The 20,551-nt window shown below is 37.8% G+C and overlaps 2 protein-coding genes across 2 annotated transcripts; one reads left to right on the top strand and one right to left on the bottom strand.

Moving 5' to 3' along the window:
- Window positions 1-997: 997 nt before the first annotated feature.
- On the top strand, window positions 998-5,071 carry LOC113714956 (protein NRT1/ PTR FAMILY 8.2-like). The gene is made up of 5 exons (XM_072069713.1): window positions 998-1,370; window positions 1,497-1,605; window positions 1,729-1,946; window positions 2,272-2,831; window positions 3,971-5,071. The coding sequence occupies exons 1-5, from the start codon at window positions 1,272-1,274 to the stop codon at window positions 4,848-4,850; spliced, it is 1,866 nt and encodes a 621-aa protein (XP_071925814.1). The 5' UTR covers window positions 998-1,271; the 3' UTR covers window positions 4,851-5,071.
- Window positions 5,072-7,040: 1,969 nt separating this feature from the next.
- LOC113714560 (protein WALLS ARE THIN 1) lies at window positions 7,041-10,612 on the bottom strand. The gene is made up of 6 exons (XM_027238465.2): window positions 10,249-10,612; window positions 9,932-9,994; window positions 9,675-9,791; window positions 9,163-9,574; window positions 8,237-8,388; window positions 7,041-7,587 (listed from the first exon to the last, which is right to left on the bottom strand). Exons 1-6 carry the CDS (start codon window positions 10,470-10,472, stop codon window positions 7,383-7,385), a joined length of 1,173 nt encoding a protein of 390 aa, XP_027094266.1. The 5' UTR covers window positions 10,473-10,612; the 3' UTR covers window positions 7,041-7,382.
- Window positions 10,613-20,551: the final 9,939 nt, after the last annotated feature.

The following is a 20,551-nucleotide window of genomic DNA, read 5'->3' as shown; positions in this document are numbered from 1 at the left end:
TGGATTCTCGGACTGCAAAGGAAAAATCAGGACTTTGAACGCAAAATACGCCGAAACAAGAACATATATGCAGAGAAAAAAACTTGGTCTTCCAATTAGGTAACAGAAGGTTTTATCCCAGGAAAAAAAAAAAAATCTTGTTCATCCCAATAGGTAGCAGAATCTTTTTTATCCCAGAAAAAGAAAATCCCTTACCATTAACAGACATTCTTATTCTCTTACCTTGTCAAAAAATAAAGGGATATTATTCTTTCTTGACATCTACATGGCAATGGCAGTAACAGCAAATGGTTAAATTACTCAACTGGACCATTTCTACACGGGCGGCCCTGAAAACAAAAATATTTGGTTGCATCCGTCCGTGGAGACGAATGCTTGATGATCGGCAAAGAGAATTAAAAATGATATTGAGTTGCGCAGCCGGAGGTGGTCTCTCCCAAAGCTTGCTGCGAATGATCTGTCCGCGGATGGGAGAATCCGGCCAAATTTGTTGGTCGGCAGTTGGAAAAGTCGTAAATACTAGATTATTACTGGTATACATCTGTGCCAATTTTAGTTCATGTACAATCCAAATTTTAGGGTTTTAATAATAATCAATGCGTACAAGGTTACAGAATTGAAGAGATAAAACAAACACTCAAAATATATATATGTAGGAGAGAAAAAAAAATAATCAACTTACAATGTTATTAAAATATCAAACAATGAAGAACGTCACATCACTACAAAAAATTTGATAAACTCTTCTAAATTCTCTCTCTAGAAAACATCCTAAATAATGTCTTATTTATAATCTATTAGATTTGTTGGGAAAGAAAATAAAACACAAATTCCTAAATCCAACAGCTACTAAAAACTTAATTCCAAGAAAATAAATAAATAGTTCTATATATGTTTGGTTTAGTATGCTAACGGTTCATGTCTTCCAAAAATACTAACTTAATTTTGCGGCCTGCAAAGGTGAAGGATACATTGAGGAATGCGTCTTAAAAGATCAGAAACCGTCAACCATGTAACTAGTCAATTGTCCAATCAACCACTCCAAAAACAAATTCCCTACTGCTACATAATATTTTTTGCTAGTAACATGAAAAGTATGTATCAAAATAAAAGTACTTCAATTCCCATAAAGCTGAGCTGAAATCTCTGATTCAGGAGAATATGTGCTTGTAAGGGGAATCAGGCGGTAGCAACAAACAACTCCTGATTTGAGAGTTTATTTCAGCACGAACCCGAAACATACAGATTAGAACGGTACTGCTTCATTAGTCATGGAAAATAGCAGCATTCATTTCTCTCGGCCTCATGATAAGTTGTTTATGGAGCCATCTAAAAATGGTTTTGTGGGAGGAAACGGTGAACTTCCAAAGGTAAGCTTGTTCGACTTTACTCAGTTACTTTTGGCCTACAGGAATTAATGACGTTTTACCTTAAAAAGGAACTCTTTTCTGAACAATTCAATTTTTTCGTTTTTATTTTGTGGGTGGAAATAATAGGAGGCAGGCGTAGATTCAACTCTGGTAACCAATGGCAGTGTTGACTACAAAGGAAGAATTGCTGATAAACGGAAAACTGGAGGATGGAAGGCTTCCCCCTTTGTAATAGGTCATAATTTCTTGGTTATTCATGCTGCAAATTATTGTATCATCCATATGTTAATATAAACTAGTAGTATTAATTACATGTTAGTTTGGAGATGACAATATTTCTTGGATGTATAATATATAGTGAATGAGGTGGCGGAGAGGTTGGCATTCTTCGCGATTGCGGTTAACATGGTGCAATATCTTGTGTTTGAGATGCATCAATCCCTTCCTGATGCTGCCACTCATGTAACCGACTGGATCGGAGCTGCTTATGTTCTCACACTACTCGGAGCATTCTTGGCCGATGCTTATTTGGGCCGATTTTTAACCATAATTATCTTCTCTTGCATCTACGAAGTGGTAAGGACAAGTGCTACTAATACTTAGGCTTCAGTGCCTCAAATGCCAAAGTTTAAAAGGAGAAAAAAAGCAAAAAAGGCAAATAAGAGACAAGCTAGAGTTTGCTATGTCATCATGCCGCATATCCTCGGCTCCTAGCAGAAGAAGAAGTCAAATGTTTGCATGGCTTTTTACTAATTTATTTGAACCATCGAGAAATACGAATGCAATTGGTGGTATCACCAATGAAAATTATCCCTCGTTATAATTTTATTGTGGAGCTCCAAATTAATCCAGCATCTAACATTGGCTTTTTTTATTTCACTTATTGCTTTTTGGGCAACAGGGATTGGTGTTATTAACACTATCCGCTTCGATAGACAGCTTACGACCACCATTTTGCATCAAGAGGCCGTGCCCACCGGCGTCCGATAGCCAAATTGCCTTCCTCTATGCTGCACTGTATCTCATAGCCCTAGGAACTGGTGGAATCAAGCCATGCGTCTCATCATTTGGGGCCGACCAATATGATGATGCTGACAAGAAAGAAGCTCAAAAGAAGTATACATTTTTCAATTGGTTTTTCTTTGCCATCAACATGGGTGCACTCTTGGGTATTACTCTTCTAGTTTATGTGCAAGTGAAGAAGGGCTGGAGCTGGGGATTTGCGGTTCCAACAGTGACAATGTTTTGCTCTATCGTCACCTTGGTCGCGGGCAGCTCAAAATACCGTTACCAAAAGCCAATGGGAAGTGCCTTTACTAGATTTGTTCAAGTCATTGTGGCTTCTGTGAGGAACCACTTTAAAGGGGTCAAATTTGAACCAGCAGTTCGGCTTTATGAGGTCCCGACTGAAAATTCTGATATATTTGGTGCTCCGAAACTTCTTCACACTGAACAATACAGGTTAGGTTTCAACTAAGCTTTTTCTCTTGGAGAATTATTTTGTATAGCTCTTGTCTAATTGCAATTTTATTGCTCAAAATCTCAAGTGCAACTCTATATATTACTGCAATATTGTATGGCTGCACACCACTAACTTCAACTGCAGCCATGCTAATCCACTCTTTGTGGTTGTCAATTAAGAGATTATCTTACTAAATATAACACATAAACATGCCCAAAAAATTTTTTTGTTCTATAACCCGTACAATCCAATATTGTAATTAACGACAAGTAACTGTCACTATGATAAATATATCATGACCCCTTTTTTTTTTTCTTTAATATGTCCATGACCTTTTCTTTTAATTCTTTGAAACGACATGAGTACCATGTTCTTTAATGGGAGCAATTAAGACGAATGATATCTGTCATTGACTTTTTTGTGTGCATGTTTGCTTTTATTGCTGCATGCATGCTCTGCCGCGGACACTCGATATCGACGATGTTTAAATGATTCTTTCTTTGATTGGTACTCCACGGGGCATTGCCGGCGAAACAGAATTTGACTTTTCCGTTTTGGATCACCTTAATGTCCTATTCCAAAGCAAACGATCCTGTTTCAACCTCGAAACGATGGAGTACTCAGTCTGTAACTAATAATCTTTCTCATTCATTATGTTAGACCTTTCTACCTAGGAATTACCAAATTATTTAACATAGGATGCAAAAGCAAGACCGGATGGAAATTCTAACACCTGAATTAGCTCCCTTATTTTTTTTTTTCAATGTTCCTCCCACAATTGATTTAGATTTTTAAAAAATATATATATATAGTTTAGTCATATCCAATTATCTTTCGGGACTGCAGACAAGGGATGCAAATAAATCGAATTTAATTAATTTATTCATGAGCTTGCTTGGAGTTCTAATTTGTGAGGTTTAAAAACTTGTTGAACTTAATAGAGTTTAATCAAATTTTGTATTTTAAACTCAATTATTAAAACCGCGATGGGCTCGACCTTGGATTGAAGTATTTTAACAAGAGATCTGGAGCCCCACTCAACTGGATTGCATCCTTAGGATTCATTATGTCCATCGTTATCCTCAAAAAAGTGATTAATACAAGTCAAGAACTTGAGATGAATTTTTTGTTTGAACAGATTCCTGGATAAGGCAGCAGTCAAGACCGACGCTGAAAGCAACGCCAACAACCGATGGAGGCTATGCACAGTAACACAAGTTGAAGAATTGAAATGCTTCATCCGAGTCCAACCCGTATGGGCATCCACCATCGCACTCTCCATCTCATTCGCTCAACTGTCAACATTCTTCCTCAGCCAAGCCAACATTATGCACAGAAAACTTGGCCCACATTTCGAAATCCCAGCAGGCTCCGTTCCAGTCTTTGCCGCCTGCAATGCCCTCATCCTCGTCCCCATCTACGAAAAAGTCATCGTCCCATTTCTCCGCAGTAAAACCGGTCATCGTCGCGGCCTAACTTCCCTTCAACGGATGGGTGTCGGCCTGTTTATATCCATATTCGCCTTGCTCTCGGCTGCACGGGTGGAAAAGAAGCGCCGCACCGATAGCAATCCGTCCAGCCTCAGCGTTTTTTGGTTGTTCCCACAATTCTTTCTCATGGGAAGTGCTGAGGTTTTCACGTACGTTGGGCAGTTGGAGTTTTTCTACGATGAGGCAACGGATGGTACGAGGAGCATAAGTAGCGCATTCTTCTTGAGCGAAATCGGGATTGGAAGTTGGCTTAGTACTGCGCTTGTCAAGATCATTGAGGCGGCGACCGGTGGTGTGGATAAAGGATGGCTTCGAAATAATCTCAACGAAAGCCGACTGGACTACTTTTACTGGATACTAACGGCCATTAATGGCTTGAATTTCTTGGTTTACTTGGTGGTTGCATGGAACTATAAGGGCAGAGATGGTGCCAAGACTAGCGTAAGAGATGTTTCTCCGGTTGAAAATGCTGTTGAACTTAGAAATGGTAAAGATGACAATGGGGAATCACGTAGTATTACGTATTGAAAACTTAATTACCACTACTTTTAATAATAATGTGGTGAGAAACTGAGATTGTTAAGTATCACTACTTTTGGATTCGATCCTCACCGGGCTTCAACACGAGGAGAGCTCCAGAAAGGCAGAAACTGAGATTTATGTCATTTCTTAAGTTGCTACATTCTCTGCTACTGTGACAGGTTGGCTACTTCTTATATATTTCTTGGGTATAAATTTCACTTTCGTAACTTCGCAAACTTTACCTAACTCTATATTTCTGCACGCAGTTATGGTTTTTTTTTTTCTTTTCGATCCTTGAAATTCACTTTAATTCGCCTTCTTCTAACTGGAGTTAGCTCCGTTCATCATCAGCAAGAAAAAAGGAAGTAAGATTGAAATCCCTTTCGTATTTATCGTCACCTAATGTAAGAGGATTGGGAAAAGTTCAAGAAGTAAATAAATTTAAGCTGATTACCCATTTTTCGTGTAAAAGTACAGATTACAAATACGAACTTTCATTCTCCGTTTTCAAAATAGCATAGCCTCGTCTGATTAGAATAAACTTACAACCAAAACAAATCCTTGAACTTGAATTATTAGTGAATTACGCTCAAATTTATTTGTACTTCATTCAACACCACTCATGTTTTCTTAAGGTGGTTGCCTTCAACAAATTGGGCTTCTCACTACTCTATTTACAACACATTAATAATAGATAAAAACTAGCTGAGAATTAGGTACCTGAACTTATTCAATTTAAATATCAGACGGCTATAGTTCAATCCAGGCTTTTTTTTTGCTTATATATATACACGTTGTCATCTTGGTCTGTTTATATTGTCATGCACCCTTTTTCTCTTTCTTTTGGATAAATTTATCAAGTGAAGAAAAAGGTTTTTTTTTTTTTTTTTGGTTTTATAAAGAAGCTAATTAAGATGAATATTAGCACATTCTAATATGGCACCCCTTGTAATGGTATGTAGCTAATGAAGAACTTTTATTTTATCAGGGTCATTCATAAGGACAAGAGCTCACTTTCATAAGGCTAAAAAAAAGTTGATTTTCATATGGGCCACGCAATTGTGAAATTAATGTATACTTTTATTTCCATCAAAAGACAGAACTACGTAGTCCGATGATGGAACCAGGAAGATCGATATTTAGTGGAAGCAAATCAAGGAAAGAAAGTAGAGGAGGGAGCCATTCTATTATTGAAAGCCTAAGGAAAAAAAAAAACGATATGAGAAAAGAGAAAAGGACTAGTTGGGAACAGCGATTGAAATGCTAGATGCTTTTGAAAAAATGCGGTGATCGAGCTTCAAGGATATTAATGATTAATACTAAGTCTTTAATCATGTTACATTGGGATCTGTTCGTTAAAGTTCAAATAACCTAATCCCAAATTTTATTGTCTCTGCACGTGGCCTGCACTTGAGAAAGAAGAGCTCGATTCATTCAAGTAAAGGCACGCACAAAAACACATTTTGGCTCATTGGCATCTTCAAAGAATGATAGTGATATATAGGAAAAGCTCTGTATATTCATGCTTAGTGCTAAGGACAAGAATTATTACTTATATGAAAGTGAATGAGGAAGGAAGTGCGAGATACTTCTAGTTCTAAATTTGCAATATGACTTTTTTGATGAGCTCGCAGATTTCTCTTCCAACTTAAACTGCTCATGAATATAGATGATTGATTAGTGGTAGACTTGAGAGATTTATCATCAAGTGTGGATTTTTCACAAGCAAGATTGTCTTACATTGAGAAGAAAAAAAATAGATATATATATATGTTAGACTACAATGTATGTTTATGGAGAGAGAGTAATAAGTATCAAGGGCAAGACATCTTCATTTCTTGAAATTTAAGTCCTTGCGCTATTTGAAGAGTTCCATTCAATCGTTTGACGTGCTCAGAATTGATCTTTCTTGCGTTGCTTTTTCACAACAAATAATAATGATGTCGTCCTCAGTAGGAATTAATATGCTTTGGGTGTATGTGCATCCAGTTGACATCATGATGAGCAAAATCTAATGTGTGGAAATTTTGTATGATGCCAAGCACCTATATATCAACTGCGCTTAGTAAAAAGATAACTAACTAAGTACCTCAAATAATCAACTTGCTTGCCCATCTTTAGCAATGGCTAATGGAAAAAAAAAAAAAAAAGCCTGCTTAGGTGTAGGACCATTTAATTACGATTATAAGCACTACCTTCGTCGTCATCACTTTTTTCTCATAATTCAAACCATTAAATTAATATATTAAAACATATATGGGATTTCCATGCTGAGATCCCACGAGCAAAGATAATACTAATGATTACATAGGCTTAAACTCTGCTTCAAATTTTTTTTTTTTTCCCTCTCTTGGCCTCTCTTCTTTTTGAGCTACTGTCCTAGAGAGAAAAGCTTCTTCATAAAAAAAAAAAAAAAACCTAAAAAAAGGAACAGATAAGTACACACTGCAAGCCTTTTAATATGGGATAACTTTTTTTTTTCTTCCCCCCGCTCCATAACCCGGCGAATACTGTAGTCAAAAGTCAGCTTTTTGCCGGTCAAACGTTCTCCGTTGACTGAGAGAGCAATGGCTGCGCCAGAGAAGACTTGATGTGGGTAGTTGCTCTGCTGCTGATGTTGCTGCCGTGGTCCGCAGGGGGTGCCTGAATCGCGGCGGCTTCCAGCTTTGCAAACTTCTGTTCTTCATTTTTGCCCCACAGGACCAGATACAGCCCTATTATGATGAGTACAGCTCCAATGATCCTGTACCAAAAAAAAAGTTGATTAGAATTTCCTATAAATAATACGTAACCCTTTGGAAGTTTTTGCATTGAAGCTGAGACCTGCAATTGATTTCAGTGAGACAACGGATCATGTGTCCTTTAAGCTTAAGCTAGCTTCTCAGAATTCCGTGCGCTACCATTTTCATGATTTGTTTGTTAAGAATAAGGAGGAAGGCCATGGGAAATGGGGTAATCAATTAAAAATCTTAACTGCTGCTAGCCCTTACTTTTCATTGAGGTGGCCTTATTAGTTATTACTTCCCCTTATCTTTATTATCTCTAAATATATAAAAGAGTGCAATTTTGAGATTGAAAGACTTTCAAGAAACGAGAGGTGTAGTTCTGAATAGTGCAAGCCAATTTATGATTAAACTCATAAAAAGAATAAGAAACTAGCTTAATTAACCTAAAAATAAAGATGACAGGTAAACATCTATACCTAACTTGTGGCTGGGACGTGCATGTGGGTTACGTCTTATAAGAAATGCATAATTGATAAGAAGCTTCTGGCCCCCCGGGAGGGGGGGGGGGGGGTTTGCAAAATAATACTAAGAAGGGAAATTAAGAGATCGGGTAATTAAGATGGGTGGTGGATAATATATATATTGGAAGTAGAAGAAGTGCATTACCCTCCCAAGTAGAACTCCTCCCCCAAAGCAATGGAGGCCGCGATGGCGACAACTAGGGTCTGAACAGGTTGATACACGGCCACGAACACGGGGCCACCCCTGTCGATGCACCATATCTGTACAGCGAATGCAATCCCAGATGCTACCATTCCCTGCAACGCCAATCAGTCTATTTACTACAAACTAGTTGATTTTTTATTTTTTTTTTGGTTTCATTCTCCCTCACCCCAATACCCATAGTACTTTACTGTTTTCTACTTTTCCAGTTTTAAGTAACCTCATGAATTGTCATGTTTGTACTAAGCTGTTTGTCGGACACGATAAATCCAAAGGCAAGAAAGTGTACGTACTATCGACAAGATATTTTGACTTCCTATCTTGTCAAATTGTAATTCGTTCTGAGATTACTACTGGTTTAGAAAATGAAAGCCATCACATTTGAGTATAACTACAAAGGACAACATACAAATACATGCCACATTTGTGTCATTAACCGTACACCCCCGTTATGCTTTCACATCACAATATCACATGCAATGATGGAATTATCTCTTTCTCCCTTGAAAAAGACACTCATTTTAGTCCAAGAAATTCTAAACAATTATGGCTTTCCTCCTCGTTTTAGAATCTTTTTTCTGCTTTATCTTGCTTTTTAATTTCTTTTAGTATTCAGTTTAGCAGGCAATTTCTTCTCCCATCGCCGCCGCATCCTTCCCTCAAATGCCCCATCCCCACTTCGTGTTCAATCCATATGGATTGAAGATTATTTCTTAAAAAAAAAATTAAAATAATACTGTAACATTTCTTAATGTGTGATATATGTAAAAAAAAAAAATTTGACCATCTAAACAAACCTATAAAATTTTCTATGGAGACCGTGCATGTATGATATATAGAAGGCTGATATGTGGTGACATGTAACTTACCGCATAGAAAACACTGAAGAGCTCACTCCCAGAGTGAATGAGCCAAGCCTGAGCGTCCCGCTCCATAAAAGCAGCAATAATGAGAAACTGTATGATTCCAAAGAAACACTGATAAGAGGTGAATGAAAGCCTAGCCGGGTAACTCTTGAGGACCGGCTTTTGAAGCACAAGCCAAGCTGACCACGACAAACAATGCCCGATCAAGTAAACGCAACCCAGGCTCCAGCTCTTGCCCTCAGCATCTCCCAGCTGAAGCATCATGATCCTTGGTGAGATTTCTTGTAACGTTGTTGATGGGCTGTATATGGTGGGACCTTTGAAGAGAGTGATCACCGATGCTCCGGCAACACAGAACGCGGTTCCTAGCACTTTTGCTATGCCGTCTTTTCGAGTTATTCTCACTTTTTCTATCCTGTATTAAGAGTATTGTCACATACATCGTTAATTAAGTTAGTACCAGATTACTGTTAATTTGTTACTCTGTATGTAACTAGTGGAATACGAGTGTATGCCTGAGTAGTGCAGCCATGAGAAATGTGATGGCTGGGACAGAATTCTGTATGGCAGATGCAAAAGTCGGGGAGGTGTGGTCCAATCCCAACAAATAGAATCCTTGATTTGCAGTTATTCTGTCCAGAGATATTGGAGAGTAAGTACATGTTGTTAATTCTTGTATGTACAATTGTTCATATGAGGATAAATATCATGATGCGCCTTTTTTTTTTTTTTTGGTGGGTGGGGGGAGGGGGGGCGTGCAATGTGATCATACCCAACAATTGCCATGAGGAAGAACTGAATCAAGAAGGACCAAGTAAGAGGTGGCCGCTCCTTCCTGCTCAATCAACAAAGAAGAGTTCATGTTAAACTTTGAAAAATAGCTTAACTAGCCAAGTTGTGTATCATCCATCACATATGCTCAAGCTTAACTTTTAGCATATCTTAGCGAAAGTTGTATTTGGCATATGCGGAACTGATTGGAGGAGTAGTTGTATATTATAGGACCTTTACATAAGCCCCATGCATTACAATTCCAGTTCCCATCAAGAACCAAAGAAAGCCAAATAAAAGGTAGTTATGATTACTTACTTCTCAAGGAAGTAGGCAAAGGGCAAGAGGAGGAGCAAGGCAATTATGTTTCTATAAACTGGGAAAACAATCTTGCTAATGCCACTGTTGAGGGCAACTCTAGAGACCACATGGAAACCAGCATATCCAAACTGCAAAGCCAACATGGCTATGTGCAGTTGAAACTTTTCGGGTATTGAACACCACATTCTCTTAGTAGCTACAGAACTAGCTGTATCTGCCATTGGAGAAGCAGACGCCTAGCAGCGAAGGAAGGTGAATTTAATCAAAAGGAGAGAAAGGGATGAGTAAAACGTGAATTCTATACTAGCTAGCGAGGGTTGAGACTTTTGAGAGTGAGAAAAATGAGTGGAAGTGTGGGGATGTTAGGGTAGACTTAGGGGAGTATAAATATAGTTGGAGAAAGATGAGAATTGGGAGAAGGGGGAAGACGGAAAGCTTGAATCTTGAGGATGACCCACAAGGAGGGACCTAAAAAGACGTATTGTCAACTGTTAACAGCCTTCAAATGTTTCTGGTTGTCTCCCACATTCTTCTCTATACCAATCCACACACACGAGACACTGGACACTCTCTCCTTCTTAGCTGACAAGACAGGCCCCCAATAGCACTGACTGGGGGAGGGGAAAAAAAATGAAAGGAGAGATTAAAGCAAGAAAGAGAGAAGACTGTAGAGCTGCAAACGCGAGCGCTCGACTCAAAGGTCGACACGAGATCGATCAATATGGGACTTAGAGTCGAGTTTAAGTTAGTCAAATCGAATTCGAGTTCGAACTCGAACTCAAAATATTAATCTCGTTTATAGCTCACGAGTTCGAGTATATATATATATTATTATTATTATTATTAGTTATTTTAATAGTAAAATTATATATATCCCTAATATTTTATTATTTATTAGAAAAATAATTATTTGTTGTTTTTATTAGAATAATTTTTAGAAACTCGAGCTAACGAGCTGCTCATGAGTCAGAAAATTCGAGTTACATTACAAGCTGCTCACGAACCAGAAAATCGAGCTACGACTCGCGAGCCTTGTCGACTCGAGCTCGAGCTTGGTTTTTCGTTGGTCGAGTCGAGGTCGAGCTCCATTTTCTTGGCTCGTCGAGCTCGAGCTCAAACTCGAGCCTTCCTGTTATTAAGTCGAGCTCGGTTTGATAAGTCCAAAACTCGATTCGACTCGTCTCGTTTGCGGCCTTTCAGAAGAGTTACAAGAAGGGTTACTATTATCATTATTATTGTTGAGCCAATTTCCTTCAACCAATCGGGTAAGCATATAATGTAATGTAATTTTGGTTGCAAGTAAGGCATTCAAATTTTTACACTTTTTACCAAATTCAAAAGAGATGCAGAAGCGCACCCTTTTAATCGAAGTGGATTTCTTTCTCTAATTTTTCATGATTCAATTGAACTCTTCCCTAACTTAATATATTTTAGGTAAGGATAGTGCGTAGATATATATTACTAATTTTTTTTTAAAAAAAAAAATTTGCTATTATTGTTGAATATGTATTGCATTTTAATGGGTTCTGTTTTGGAAGCATGCCATTAATGATGATGATAATGGAGGAGAAGAGAAGGGTGGTCAGTGGTGGTGAGCCGCCATCGATAGATAGCGCGCACGAGGGGAGAGGTGGGTACTCCCATGCGTCCTAAGCCCCCATGAAGGGCCTTAAACCCCACCACCACCCTACTAATCTTTTACATTTATCGTTTCTTTCAATTGTCTATTCTAATATGTCCTCAGTCTTTTGTTTGCAATACACTACTCTCTGGTACGATCAAATTATTTCGTTTACCAAACAAGAAAATACAAGTAGACACCAGATACTACTACCTGACTTGTGCTCCTTAGTTTCTTGCAAATAATTCAATCGCCATTGACCGTACAAGACTCCCAAGTCATCCAAGTACCACAAGCTCTTGTCTGGAAGACTCGCGTATTCCATGCTACACCAGAGCGACTCGACTCTAATTACATGTATCAGTTGAAGTTATGAAAGAAATGCATTAACGTATTTCTTTCTTTCTGCATACGAAGTGCGAATTATGAGCCATTGGCATGATTTTCCAAAGCGAAAAAGAACTGAATTTGCACATGCAGAGTACTGATTGATGAATATATGTCTAGCTACTACATCCTGATTGATTTCCATTGGGACGAATATGAGTCAGGTATTAAATGGTGCTTGTGAAGAGATTTGTTCTTTCATGGGTTGATATGTTGCAGGTTCGTCCAACCAAACAATTTTGTTTGAACCTACGAAATGTAGACGTTGTCGAGATTTTTATTTATTTGTTTCTTTTTTTTTTTTTATTTTCCCCCTTGGGTGAGGGGAGCCTACTCCAATGAGGTCCACAATGGATCCAAAGGGATAGATCAATGATAGATCTTACTTTGGGCCTTTCCCACTTTCGTCGGCCGGAACCACACTACAGAAAGTTGCAGCAAACAGGAGGAATCCTTCTCTTTTTTTCGATCATATGAAGGGGAACCAAAAAAAAAGAAAAAGAAGTCGTCGCTGAATTAGTGTTTAACTTACTCAAATGGAGTATCTTTTTCCCCCCTAACAGACGTTAATTAATCATCCTCATTGCAAACGTAATGAAGTGTTTCCACTAAGCTTATTCCCACTTGAAAAGCTTTGCTCAAAGTGTGGGCTATGGTCTGATATCTACTCCTTTACTTTAAGAGACATTGTGTCCCCCCTCAATTGAGACCAGCATCATTCTAAAATTTCGCAAAACCCAAAAAAAAAAAAGAAAGAAAAGAAAATAAAGAAATAAATAAGCTCAAAAGAAAAGCCTGAGCATGAAGAATTTATTAGAATGACTGACTAGCCTCTTTCCTGATCTTCAATCGAAAAGTGCAGCTTCAATCTGACAGCCATGCCATGTTGTGTAAAAAGTGAGAATATTTTACAAAAAAAAATTGTAAAGGGGGAACTGGAGGAGGAGTTGGCCGGGTGTGTCTGGCATGACCCGGCCGGCATGAACCGGTCGGACACCACCCTGACCAGTCCAGGTTGTAACTTTGATTACCATCTGTACACCTTCATTCTCTTTTGGTTCCATATAGTACATGGCTGACAGCTAAAATTAGATTTGGTTTGCACGGGAGAATCTTGACTGCTCTCACCATTTGGCCCCGGCTCTGACTCAACAAACTCGATTGATTTCCCAATTGGACACAACACTACTACTCTTACCGAATTTGCACCTGCAATTGAGAGTGTTTGCTGATCAGCACCGAGACATTAATTAATTATGTAGACAGGTTAATTATGAAGCAGCATGACCTGACCACCAAGAAGGTCTTCTTCACTTTTGTGGATTTAATTAATAGTAGTGATAAATAGAATACGGAGAGGAAAAAACAGAAAAGGAAAAAATTGTGTATAGATTTCTTTTCCACAAAGATCCCTCAATTTATTTATGGTCACACCAAAGGAAAAGAGATGGGCGTGAGCACCCAACGCAAAAGTTTCTTATCCTCTCTTTTCTGTCGCGAAGGAAAAGCTTGCCCTGAATTTTCCAATTTGTACGCTTGCTTGCATATAGTTTCACACTAAAAGAAAAGGGGAAACGGAAAGTGCATAAACGATAGAAGATGATGTCTATCCTCTGAAAATGATTCCCAACGGCTAAAGGTAATTTTCCGTTCTCCAAGAATATTATTATAGTGCCTGGTTTTTATGGTACCAGGATATCCCACATCCGTTTTCCAATAAATACAAACTCAGTTGAGATTTTCTTTGTCCGATAATACCAAATTCATCCTACTGTCAAGACATTTCGGTAGAGAATAAAAATAATAAAAAGTTTTTCTCATGCAGTATACACAGCATTACATGTGGAGACACATGATATGCCATCATTTACGTTCAATTCAAGCCAAAATAGAAAAGGATGTAGTGCTTGCTACCTTTTGGTTTTTATTGTCACCCTATATATTTTTTTTAGCCCATATCGCTGCTGCTAAATAGAGTAGTTTGGATGGGAACACAAATTATTTGTTTGGTTTTAAGCATAATAAAGAGAAAAAGGCCAAAAGGAAAAGTTATTTCCCCGCTATTCCTTTACAACCACTACTGGGAAAATGTTTCTTCGACTTTTTCCATCTTCTTCAAGTTTCACCAAAACTAACCCTTAACGAGTCTTTTTTCCCTTTCGTTTTACAAATGCATGGTGGCTTCTAAGTTCACAAAACTGAAGCAGGAGGAAAAAAAAAAAAAAGTCTTGTAAGACACATTCATCTAATTGCTGTTATGTACTAAGACAACATTAAAAATGTGTGCTTCCCATGCTTCTTTTTCTCCTCGCGACTGTGGAGACAGATACCATTTCAATCATAATGGCAGCCCCTTGAGTGGTCACTTCAGTGCTGGAGATTCCCAGTATGAAAGAAAAATACTAGCAACACGGGGCAACTCACAGTTTTCGAATCAACTAGGCTTTTGAAATCAAGTTTGACCATCGCCTCTTGATATAACCCTCACATATTATTGTAACGTATCCATCAATCAACAAACGCTAAGTCTAATTCTGTGCCGTTCATGAGTTGTTGATTGAATGGAACAAAACATGTTAAAGAGATTAAGGGCTTTGCTCGGTTCTAGTGATAAAAGAGTATGGCGCTAGTAAATTAAGGCTGGTGGTGAATTAGGACACCGGTGTAACGAGTTATTGCATGAATCAGCAAGGAAACCATACCCTACCCAAGTTAACTGACTTGCTTAGACTATTGGCCAGCCAAATTCCATTTGCTTTGCATCGCTAAAAATTCCTTAGTTTTTTGCAGAAAACTCGGCGTGAAGGGCAAAAATTGAAAATACTAGCGTGCTTGAGTTGTGACAAATAAGAGTAATTTATATGGATAGCGACTAAATATTTTGAATAGTCAAATTTTGACTACTTTTTTTTCTTTTCAACAAACGTCAAATTTTGACTACTTAACTATGAATAGAATGTTTTTATCCATTGAACTATTAAATGCATAAATTTTGAGTCATTCTGTCTGATTCCACCGTTAACTCTACTAGATCTAACTATTAAAGGTATGTCTCATAAATCGTAAAAATCCTTAGATCTGTTTAGATTAACGGTGAAATTAGACGGAATAATAATTCAATAGGTAAAAACCTTCTATTAGTAGTTGAGTGGTCAACTCTTAATTATTCAAAAAATTCAGTGAATGTTCGGATAATTTGCTCTAACGAGTAAAGCACTGATCCTAGATCTTAGAACAGATTTTTTTTTTCAGGCAGAGCATTTGACGAAATTTACAATCAGTTATGTGCATTATTTCTTAATTTTAAGTGAATGACATAATATTACGATTTATAAAAAAGTTATTCTTCCCAGCTTTGGGTAGGCCTTCCTGGCATTACCTAGTTTGGCATCTTCCTAGTTTCGAGCTGTTAGTGGGCGAAAGCACTCACGATTCTACTCTGCTTTTGTTTGGCTCTTTTGGTGCACAAGGCGATTCCATCCACCACACTGCTAGCGACACTCGAAGGTCCCAGCCTCTAGATAATTAGCAAAAACAGCTCCAAGTGCTTTATCAAGACACCAAAATCGACCAGACTACGAGAATTTCATGCAATCAACACCATGCAGTCATAATGACTTAAAAATGACTCCATTATAATTGTGCATTAGTATGCCCCTCAATATGAAATAACAACTTGACAATTACAGCATGAGGGCTAATCAAGTTGACTAAGTCACGATGTTCCACTTTTTCTAAATGAACTTGATTGCAACTTGAGCAAGTTTACACAGTATAGAAAGCATCCCGGAAGCACAATAAAATCCATTTCCATGTTGTGCCTGACAAGATTGAACATATGCTGAAACATCAATTTTCCAAGTACTCTGTAAGACAGACAAATATGCATTTTTTATGTGCATGGCCATAGCAAATTGCCAGCTAACACTCAAAAGACAGAGTGAAAATAGTTTTCAACATGTCTTCGCAATTCAATCGCATATTTACTTCTGTAAACTCAAGAAAATCCGGCTGAAGCTCATATTTCATGTCACATATGACTTGACTCCCTTTTGATATGGGTGGTAGACGAGGAGAAAATTTTCACACAGAAATATTAGCAGGGAGAGGGCAATGGATACAGAAGCTCACCCGAGCCATTCAGTGCTCATAACTTCAAAACAGTGTCATAAGTAGTAGAGGATGCAGAACCACATCGTGAGAAACAATCAAATATACTTTTTAGTTACTTCATAAACAAGGACGTCAGAGGAATGACCTTTGACTGAAACAAAAACAGAAGGCTAAGAAATTCACCATACCACATGAATGATTATCGCCTAATTGAGTAGAAAGACTGACCCAGGAATATCATAGTTGCCCTTCAATTGTTGGACCACTTCTATTTTCATTATACAAAATTTGACAAACTTTCTCTCTCCTCATTGATTGGTTACCCACTTTTGACATCCACGTTCATGGGAGTGACAAAGTCTCCATTAAGCTAGCCCCTTTAAATTGCACCAGTTGGTGAGGAGGGTCCCATATCAGGGTAGCCAAGCCCACCATTTCTAACTAATGTTCCAGCCAACTTGACACAATGACCAATGGTAGAAATAAGAAGATGGTACAAGTATCTCCTCACCAAAGATGCTATAAAGACCTTCAAAAAGCAACAAAGAAGATTCCTAGTTCGTCATTTTCAATAGCCTCGTTGTCACTTGATTGTGTCAGACACAATGAAACAGTGGAAAACAATATGTCTCTTTGTGCTCAAGAGAGCCCGTTCAAGTATATCACATTAAAGATCCACTAACAAGTTATTCATGAACCAAGGATTGGTTTTCCCTAATAGGTTGTATAAGATACAAGCAACTTCAGGCTAAGATTGACGTAATTATGTCCTATCCTACAGTAAGCCCTAAATATTTCATGAACAACAAAGCAGGTTTGACATGTGAAGAGAGACAGTTAGCACAAAGCTATTTGGAAGAGGAAAAGCCAAGATCAGAAAACAGAAAATCAAAAGAAAGAAAGACATCAGCCATGCTTCTTCAACTTTCTACTTGAAGAAACGCGGCACATAATCTTCAAAACCCAGAGAATCTTGATGACACTTCTATTCATCTCTCAGGAAAATTTCCAAACCCCAAAACACCAGGAAAGGCTTGTTTATGTCTAGAGAAAGTTTTTTCCTTCCAAGTATATGCTGATGCATGACCACTTCACAAGGTTTAGAACGCACTATCAAGGACCTTGTTCTACTGTTTCCTGCATGTTTAGCCTCAGCTACCCAGTTGATATAATAATTTTACCAGTTACTTTCCTTTCCTACTCAATGCAGCAACAACAACTACATAAAGCTAATGTACTGCCATAGCAAAATGATTTTTACCCCAACATTGTGTGCAGATTCCCATTAAACAAGATAAGACCAATCTGCAAAAATCAAACTCTTTTATAGACACAAATGCCGCACTAACGTGGAAATGCACCTACTGCTGCAATTTGAGAAAAGAACAGCTATGCCATGATTACTTTTGGAATAGCAATCCTACGTGTCAGTTCAAACACCAAAGAACCATTTTTCAGTGTATAACTCAATTATTTAAATTTTTGACAGAGATCCCAACTAGGTCTGACTTCTTTCAAGGTATTACCCAAATTCTTCATCCTCAAAAGTGTTCCTAACACAAATAAGTGACAAATCCCACTGTCACATGGTTCTTATGTAGTGGTATGTTGAAATCAACTAGTAAAACTAATCCTTTCCCCAGAAATGCCAATTTCCATGCGTCATGAAAGTTAAGGTACGAGGGATGCATTTAGTTATATCTGTCTAGAATGTAACGTTAAGGTACAACAGATTCATTTATTTATATCCTTGCTAGAACGTTCAGATAAGAGAAACCAGCAATATATCCACTGAATTAGACATTCTAAAATGATTCTTAACAGCAAAGAACAAGAAAGCAGATACAACCAGGATGTGATGCATGCATAATTCACACATCTGATATTTATGTTCAAGAGATACACAACTTTTTCTTACCCCAACAATGTAGCATTTTATCGGAACAAGAATAACTGCCAAAAAATAAATGATCAGATGATTTAACAAAGAGGTGACATTTCAATCCTTAATCTGACCAAACAACCCAATCTTATAATATTAAACTCTTCCCAACAGCAGTCAAAATGGCGCCCAGGTCTTTCATATTGAGCACTAGTAATGAGTAAGTGGTAACAACGGGTTCCACTTTCATCTCATGCTATTTACGTTGTTGTTAGAAACCCTCCGAGCTTTCCCAAGACAAAATTAGGTTTTATACGGTTTGAAAACTCAAATGTCTATAAATTGCTTACCAGAATACAGAAACACCCCCACTCAGCGGCCCTAGCTAAGGGAACAAACCCAATTCTCTATCACCCCTCCCCAACCCATCCATAAATGGAGCTTGGATGGTGAAGCAAATAAGACTCTACCTTCAGCCCAGGAGATAGAAGAAAACTCAAGCAAATGACCAACTTTGAGTTCAGCAAGACAAGAAAATAAAAGACTAACAGCGATCTAGAAGTTACACTTTGCCAAACAACACCAGAGTTAGTAAGTAATCAATTAACTATAATTACCAAGACAGTAGGAAGAAACACAAGCTCCACATGTTAAAAACCAAGCAGGGGAAAGACTTACGCCATTTGCAGGCACAGGGAAGGGAAATTTTTCTTAGTTAGTCAGAACATATCATCCCTTGCTTCGGCTTTACATAAAATTAATTTTGGATTTCTTTATAAAAGCTTAAAACAATAAACAACTCATGACATTTCAGATATTGCTCTCGACGTCACTTCATACACGCATTCCAACATAGGGTACAGCACAAAGAACATTGAATTGTCAGGAATCATGTAGGATGAAGCCCATATGAATTGGCTAAATTCCAGTATCTAACAAGAGATAATCCTCAACTCAACAAAACTCTGGTTATCAAATGAGAAATAAAGAATTACAGTAAAACTCCTACTGCAGTAATTAGATAGTTATCTTAATCCAGTCGCCAAACAATTTTTCTCTTCTGGGATTCTTAGAGTGGGGCCATGTGAATATTGCATACCAAAAGCTAATATCCTCTTTCAGTCTCCGTAATTTCTGCAAAAATTTAGTTTTTGGACACAGCACCTCTTCTGCAAAGGCCTATATTCTCCTGCATCTTTCTGGCAGAAGTTTGATTAAGCTGATTCTGCAAAGGCATAGGTTTTGGATCAGCACCCTTGATCCATTCCTGACAGTACTGTTTCATACTTTTATGAGCCTATACTGACTGAAAAGAAACCTCCATCACCCCATTTACTCACTTTTCAAGGACCATAGTTTGATTTGGAACGAAGTTGAACAAGACACAACCAGGTCCTTGGAGTTTACCCACTCAATAGATCATTTAAGCAAAAGACCAAGCAGATCAAGTTGACTGTCCAAATTTTGCTTGAACCTTGCAAAACGACCAAAATCCAACTGGGATTTCTTCAGTGGAAAAGTACACTTCTTTGCTTCTTTTGCTATCAGAAATCTTGAACAATGCCATAACAAATTCCCTAAATACACAGATTGGTTTGCCTTGGTGTAGTCTCTAAGTATTACACTTAACAGATATAGATCTTAATTGGATAACAAAATCTGAACGAAAAACTACTTACTTTGATGTACTTCTTCATTATCAAATGTCATTTCTTTAAATCCAACAATTGACTTATTGGTTGCACCGATCGTCTAGTCGACCCATCTTATCTAGGTCAGTGACCAAAATATATTTGATAACTATAATATCGCAATCAAAAAGAACCGCCCAGCAAATCCAAACCATCTCTCTCTCTCTTCATTTCCAAAAGAAGATCTCCTTTAAACATTCAACATGTTAAGGTTAAACTTTTTACATACAAAGAGTATTTTAAGTGATTACTTTGTCAACTCACAAGCTTGTTAAAGCATGAAGTCACAAGTAGTCACCAAACTGAAAGTAAATTTGAAATAGACAACAGCTATTTCATGGAGACCAACAAATAGGGAAATTCCAAACAAGCAGCGGTTGAGAAGTAGGAACCATAAGCTTACAAGTAATGAAATGTCCTCCAACTAAATCTCCCAAAGGACATGATAATAACATTCGCAGATCGTACTCATATCTAAAGCCAGTTTTTGGCTTTCCTAACCTTTTGCTTTCAAAGTGACATCCTAAAGAAACAAATAAGGCAGACAGGATCACATTCACCAAACAAGATTTAGCATCTCAAATTTCAACTTTATAAGGGGGTAAA

Source organism: Coffea arabica, chromosome 10c (genome assembly GCF_036785885.1).
Source record: "Coffea arabica cultivar ET-39 chromosome 10c, Coffea Arabica ET-39 HiFi, whole genome shotgun sequence".
Lineage (NCBI taxonomy): Eukaryota > Viridiplantae > Streptophyta > Magnoliopsida > Gentianales > Rubiaceae > Coffea > Coffea arabica.
This window is presented reverse-complemented; position numbering and strand designations above follow the sequence as displayed.